The sequence below is a fragment of the Sciurus vulgaris genome, assembly GCF_902686455.1.
Source record: "Sciurus vulgaris genome assembly, chromosome: 14".
NCBI classification, from domain to species: Eukaryota; Metazoa; Chordata; class Mammalia; order Rodentia; family Sciuridae; genus Sciurus; species Sciurus vulgaris.
The window spans coordinates 26,874,723-26,882,387 of NC_136475.1; the positions used below are offsets into that span (position 1 = coordinate 26,874,723).

Sequence of the window (7,665 nt, forward strand, 5' to 3'; positions counted from 1 at the left end):
TTGCCATTAGTCAAATGAGATAGTCTGTAGATGTAAGAGAGGGATGGGGGCTGCTAGGCCACCACCCAGCAAGCAGAGCATGCTCAGATATCCCACGTTGGGAAGTACACCAAAGGGCCTGTACTGACCAGATATGATACCCCTCCAGGGCATGTGTCCACTGAATGTAGCGTTCCCAGGGACAGCAGTGCTCCAAGGACCCAGTAGATAAGAACAACAATAAAACTCCAAAGTCAAGGATTTCTAATAAAAATTGAGGAGTCTTATATCCTTCCCTCCTCTACGTGGGTTTCCCACACAAGAAATTACCTCTTTGCTTCATTCCTAGCAGTAAGAAGGGAAGAACATTAGGCCTTAGGCAAAGCCAGGCAAGTGGGCCTACTAGGGGTGGGGGTACTGCTTCAGACCCCCAGTTATTTCACTTCTTCTCTTACAAAGAACTCTGGAACCCTAGGGATGGCCAAGAGGCCAAAAGAGGCCTGAAAACACTCCATCACATCTTGCGTGTCTGGTCTCAAAGAAAGTTCGCTTCCCTGACCCTGAGGAGTTTCAGCTCTGTGGATTCCTCTACTCACAGGACCCAGGGGCAGGAGGTAAGAGTAGCAGGACTCAACAAGAGTCCTCACTCCTCTGCTCTCAGAATCTTAATGTAAAGGATGCTTACTCTGACCAGCTTCATAAGTTAGTTTGGTTGAACACCACGTTTATGACAGATCTAACTGGGCCAGATGGAAACTCGCTGACCTCCCTGAAAGGTAACAGTGAAGAGCACACTAAGGAAAACAACAACAACAACAAAAACTAAGACAAATGGAGCTACACAGAGAGTAACTCATGACACTGGCAACTTCTCTACACACCCCTACCTCTGGACATGTACTCATTGCATTTTCAGGCATCCATCTTTCTCCCTAGCAGATGCTGATTGATGAGGTAATGGGAATGCTGCTTAGTCCTATTTGTCTCTCAAAGGTAAGAGTATAAGGACAGAGACATGAAGACAATGACATAGAATATGAGAGACATGGTAGACAAAGACCAGAGAGCCTGCTTTTAGACAATTAGTGTTCCAAGAAATAACAGAAGAAATAATAGAAAAAAATTTTCTGAACTGAAATAAAGATTTATGTATGCAAATTGTAAACACTTACAAAAAAGTCCATTAAAATTTCCATAAAAATTATATGCTTACAGACAACATTTCTTAAATACATGAATAAGGGGAAAATCCAGAAACATCTTTAAAAATTACTTTTGGTTACCCACAAAGGAACAAAAACAAAAACCTGTCTCAAGTTTCTCTATTACTGCCATAGAAAGCCAGAAGAAAATGCTCCTATAGGAGGTTAAAAAAAAAAGGCAAAAAGCATTCAAGTGACACAAAACAGGTAAAAATAAAAGGAAGATCTAAAGTACACCAGGCAAATAAAAACAAAAATAAACAGGTCATAACATTAACATTCAAGTACAACAATATTCTCTTTAAAATGATCTACTAAAGAGAATATTGTTGTATAATCCATAATAAAACTATAACCATAATGAACACTGTGCTTTGGACATTTATCAAGATACACAAAGTAAAAAACTCTCATAAATACAAAGAGAAATGAACAGAAATCAAATACATTGGGAGACAATGCAGCTTTCATTTTTTACAAAAATCAAATGAAATGGAAATATGGGTGAAATGTCATGCAAGAAAGATCTCCTATAACCATATATCATTTGAAAACATTAGGCCACACCACAGGGAAAAAACTTAATAAATCTTGACACAGAAATTAAATAGGCCATGTTTTCTGAACATGATGCAATAAAATCCGATACTGTTAACAAATCTTTAAAAAGAATATGCATTCAACCAGTTAGAAATAAGAAACACGATCCGATAGCTCTTAGGACAAGGAGATTGTGGATGTGGCTCAGTAGTAGAGGCATACTTAGCATGTATGAGGCCCTGTTTTTGGTCCCCAGCACCATCAAAAGATAAGTCAAAATAGCAACCAATATTTTGAAAAGATTTAGGAAGTGGTTAATTTTATATGAAATGTTTGACAAAAATTTACTCAATAAGCAGCAAAATAAAGATAAAACTCAGTGTCAAAAAGAACTTCTAAAGAGTTCTCAGATCTGGATGACTTTATAAATGAGTAATGAATATTGAAGGAACAAAGACTTCCTATTGAATTCAAAATCCATCAGGGGCCAAAAAGAAACATAAGCGTGCCCTGGACCATGTTTATGAAATCACAGCCTGTATCCCCATACTGGATAAAGACCACCCCAAAAGTGAACTGCTGACAGAATCACATGTAAGGATGGATACAAAAGATCCTGAAAAAAATTTCAGCAAATCAATCCAAAGAATATTTTTTAAAAAAAAAAATACTCAGACCAGGAATGATTTATTTCAGGAATGAAAGAGTTCATTAATCAGAAATCTATTATTATAACTCATCACAACAACTAATCAAGGAAACAAAAATCAATAAATGCCCCCAAACGCAGTTTATAAAATTCAACCTCCACTTCTGAGAAAGACCTATATGACTAGAATGAAAACATTTTCCTCAGCATGGAAAAGAATAAGTACCTCAAACTGTGTGGCAAAAAGAATTTCCATTAAAGTCAGAAACAAGACATGGATGATTACTTCTAATCTATTATTCAACATTGTTCTAAAGTTCTAATGGATGAAATGAAAAAGATGGAATAATAAGCCAAAGGGTACATGTTGCATGAAGGCAAAAATAAGCATTATTTGCAGATATCTGATGTTCTATATACAAACTCCAAGAGATTATCTATCTATCTATCTATCTATCTATCTATCTATCTATCTATCTATCTATCTATCCATCCATCCATCCATCTCCCTTCTTGAGAGCTATAACCAAAAGAAAACTGAATACAGAAAGATTCATTTAAAATGACAAAGTGACAAAACTTCCTGGATTAACATCCATAGGGACTATATGAAAATAGCCCCTGAATATATGGAGAGAATATCCCTCATATCTGAAAAGATTTAATTAATTCATGCAAATATTTTTTTTAAATCCCATGTACCCAATGCTATTTAAGTCCAGGACACTCTTCTAGAATATAGTACTCTAGAGTCAAACATACAAAATTCCCCCATGGAGCTTATATCTTAATGTAAGGTTATACGTTTATAAATTCTCTACCATATGAATCTATTCATGTAATGTAATCCTGAGCAAAATCCCAAAATGAGTTTTTTAAGGTAGACGGGGTGGAGAGGGCAGAGCTTGACAAAATAATTCTGAAGGTATTTTAAAGAACAAACATATATTTGAGAAAAAAATGACAACGTGAAAAATTAAGGGCATTTGTTCCATTGGATGATGAAACAAGGAAAGGTATTTGTAAGCATGCAAACAAAACCAGACTACACAAAGGAAAACAACAATGGATTCAACTACATGAAAATTAAAGTACTCTAAAGACAGAAATTAACATGAATGAATTTAAAAGGCAAATGAAAACTGGAAAAATTTGTAATGTGTTTGGTAGACAGTTGGGAAGTAGAATTCAATATAAAGATTCCAAATTCTGTAAGAAAAAATATGCTGATAGGCATATCAGTGAAGAATGTGAATTGACAATTTACTACAAAAAGAAAATCACATCCAATATATATTAAAATGCCTAATATATCTACTCACTAATAATAAAATAAGTGCATATTAAAATGCAAAGTACTATTTATCACTGTCAAATCAGGAGGATGAAATAAATGGTAAGATATATTACAGATCAGGGTGGAGAAATGAGTACTCTGTTGCATAGCCATTGGAAGTATAAATTGATTTCATCTTTCTTTCTCCAGAATGAAGAAAGTATAAATTTGCCATTTTGCACAAAGGTCTTGAAACATGGACATACTTTGATCCACCAGTTCTACATTTGTAACTTATCTTAAGAAAATAGTCAAGGATACATCCTCAGATTTTTTTTTATCAGGATGTTTACTGTATTGTTGTTTATAATAGCAAAAAATTGAAGATAATCTTAAAGTCCAATAATAGAAAATTGATTAATAGCATACATCCACCAAAAAAATTACATTGTGCAACCAAAGTGTGTATATGTTAGTTACAGGGAATTGAACCCAGGTGCACTCCACCACTGAGCTACATCATCAGTCATTTCAATTTTCTTAAAAAATTTTTTAATTTATTTTTTTGGGGTACCAGGGATTGAACTCAAGGGCACTTGACCACTGAGCCACATCCCCAGCCCTATTTGTATCTTATTTAGAGACAGGGTCTCACTGAGTTCCTTAGCACCTCACTTCTGCTGAGGCTGGCTTTGAATTCATGATCCTCCTGTCTCAGCCTCCTAAGGCCACTGGAATTCCAGGCATGTGCCACCTTACCAAGTTTAATTTTTATTTTAAGACAAGGCCTTGGCAAGTTGCCTAATCTGGTCTCGAACTTTTGATCCTCCTGCCTCAGCCTCCAGAGCAGGTGAGATTACAGCTGTGTGCCACTGTATCTGCCAGAACCATATTTTATTATGTGAAAAATTAGTTAAGATATGTTATTAAAATGATATATATAATGTGATTATATTTTTGCTTGCATAATCTATATGTTAAGAGAAAAAGATAAAAAGGATATACACCAAAATATTGATAGGTAGTTGTGTTCAAGTTTCAAGAACACAGTACATCCCAGCAGCTTGGGAGGCTGAGGCAGGTGGATTGCAAGTTCAAAGCCAGCCTCAGCAACTTAGCAAGGCCATAAGCAATTCAGCCAGACCCTGTCTCTAAATAAAATACAAAAAAGAGCTGGGGATGTTGCTCAGTGATTAAGTGCTCCTAGGTTCAGTCCCTGGTACAATAATCTTTCTTGATTATTTGCCTAACTTTCAATCACCCTCCTATATTAATCATATTGAGCCTTTTCAATGTTTTGATTTTAAAGGTCATGGTCAGAGTTTCATAGCTCAGGAAGTTGGCTTCATGCTTAACCCTGGCTCCTCTGGTTAATCTATCAGGTTCAGGTGGCCTGTCTCATACAGCACGAGACAATGGCTTCGATGGCTGCCTCTCATCCCCTGAAGTTACCTCCACCACGCCCATTTCTGTCATCAGGAATAATAATTCTGTGAGTCTTTAATTTGCAGCATTATCAAAAACAGAGCCAGGCACCTCCCTGGCTATGCTGATCTCCCCCAGGCCTGCTAATGCAACTGCACACTGGTGCTGTTGCCTGGCAACCAAGCTGCTTCTTACTGCTTCTTCCTCTCTTCCCCATCACACCCCTCCTCCTCTGCTCCTGGCAGCTCCCCAGACACCCACGTACTCATGGAAGATGTTGGGAAGACTGCATGGGAGGTGCTGGCCATGAAGTCCGCGATCTGCCGTAGGGCCCAGATGTTGGAGGAGTTGTTCCCTTTCTTCATCTGCTCCTGGATGAGGCCTTCCAGCTCCTCCCTGAAAGACTGAAGCAGGCCCCAAGGTGTTGGTCCCCCAAAGTCTCTTACATGTGAGACTGAGGGTCCTTTGACCCCGGGTGCTGAATGATGAGCTCTGTCAAGTACACACTCCCAGCCCCAGGTCAGCCAAGTAAGGATCAAGCTTGGGAATCCTGGGTCCCAGGAGCAATTCCAGGCCCTCAGAAATCTCTCTGGATTGCTGTGTGGGGAGCACCAAGGAGATGCTGGGAATGAACCCTGTGTTCTCTTTGCCCTGAGGGCAGGGATCCTGATTTCCATTAGCTATACCTATGGCTCTTCTGGGCCTCAGTTTCCTCATGTACTTAATAAAAAAAAATAGAAGGAAGGGCCAAAGGATCCGATGACCTCTGAGGTCACTTCCACTTCTGATACACTACTCTAAGCCTAGCTTCTCAGAGACCAAGGCCATAAACTTGGCACCTTGCCCACCAGGTGGCAGCAGGAAACACCTGACGTTGGCAGTCGTACAAAATCACAGGAAGAAGCAGAATTCCTCAGTCTCCATCTCCTGCAGGAGGCCCCCGAAACCAGGTCTGGTGCTGACTCTGCCACCCCTCCTCATCACACGTTGGGGCTCCTCCCAGGGACTCCTCACCCAATGCTTTTAGCACCTGCTATCTTCCTTCAGGCTCCCCCACGATGCTGCTAAGACCTCAAGTTCATTCTTTCCATGCTCATCAGTGGAGTGTGAGCATCCACTGTTCTCCCCCGACCAGGGTCACACACAGCCCACATAGGTGCTCTGGCTCCCTGAAACCCAGGGGGAGCTGAGAAGAGCTGGGTGCACCTTCTGAACCCATCCCACCAAGTACCTGAGAGTTCCACTCCATCCTGAGCTTCCCAACACTCAGTGTCATGTGCTGATCCCTAAGGAGCCCCAAGTTCTACTTCTCCAGAGCCTCCCTGCCTCCCTCTACACTGCTCTCCCCCTGACCCAACACCTACGGCTTCAGTCATCCATCAGACCAGCTGTCCTTCTCAATCACCACCTGCCTCAAGGATAAATTCTATGGTGGTGCCAGGCAGGCACCACCTGTACTTAAGTCTGCAGAGACCCGGGGCCATCCCGACTAGGCCTCCCCTCCTCTGCTCCTGTACCATACCCCTGTGCCCTTTTGAGTCTCCCACTCTGCCCACCTCCTGGGGCTTCCAGGTCCTCTTCTCCCCTGCCCTATGCATTCAAGCCTTAGCCCCACAGTAAGTTCTTTCACGTGTTCTGTAAGGTCGCACCGAGCCTTCCCAGTGGTGCCCCCTGCTGGCCACCAGCCCATGTGGGTTTGTCTGTTCACGGTTAAAGTTCTCAGTAGAGAGGGAAAAGAAAACTGGACACTGAGGCTCAGAAGGGTCGGTCACAGGAAACTGGGGCGGGGCTCCTGTCTGTCTCCCACTTTCTGAGCCAAACTACCTGTAAACACTCAGCTTATGCCAAATACCAGCGATCAGGTAGAGAATCAAATACACATGGGACAAGATTCGTCTTGCTGGCGGGCCTAAATTGCTACAACCTTGGGCACCAAAGAGGAGTTGACTGATCTTTAGGGTCCCCTGGAGAATCAACCCACCCTCCCTTTCCGGCCTCCTTTTTCCATCTCCCTGACCGACTGGGTCAGACTGCACTCACAGGACTCTGCAGGATCATGGTGACGCGCTTCTTCTGCTCCATCAGGTTGAAGTCCTGCCGCAGGTCGGCCGCACGGTTGCGAAGGCGCATGTACTCAGGGTCTTCCTCAGAGAAGCGGTCAAAGTAATGCGGCCCCTGTGGGGGCGGCGGGGGAGGTGGCCTCGGGGACCGTCTCTTCACTCATTTTCCTGCTGGGGCTGCGCTCTGCTACTGGAACCCTGAAGGAAAAGGACAAGGTAAGCATCAGGTTAATGCTCCCAACTGGGACATATGCTCCGGAAGGCAGAGGGTTGGGTTTGTGGGATTCACAGTGGGATGCAGCTAGTTGTGGTGGGGTGTACGCGCGGCTGCGCCATTAGACAGGGGACCCTCCCGCGAGTGCCGATGGTTAGAGGGCACTAATGCATCATTGCACGGACTGAAAACACGGATCCAGCTTAACTGGTTACACTGGGTTGAAGTAGATAGTTTCCCAGGGGAAACACGACCTGCAAATCGTTTTGAGCATTTCTTTGCTGCATATCACGTAGTAGAAGTTATTTTCTGGGACTCAG

The 7,665-nt window shown here is 42.2% G+C and overlaps 1 protein-coding gene across 1 annotated transcript in view; it reads right to left on the bottom strand.

Moving 5' to 3' along the window:
• The window catches only part of ADD2 (adducin 2), a gene marked incomplete at its 5' end in the record, with an annotated part of 44,122 nt that extends 36,827 nt beyond the window's left edge, over positions 1 to 7,295 (bottom strand). Inside the window, 3 exon segments of the mRNA XM_079110830.1 lie at positions 5,337 to 5,475; positions 7,112 to 7,261; positions 7,263 to 7,295. Of these exon segments, the coding sequence (XP_078966956.1) occupies positions 5,337 to 5,475; positions 7,112 to 7,261; positions 7,263 to 7,295 (322 nt within the window).
• Between the last annotated feature and the right edge of the window lie 370 nt (positions 7,296 to 7,665).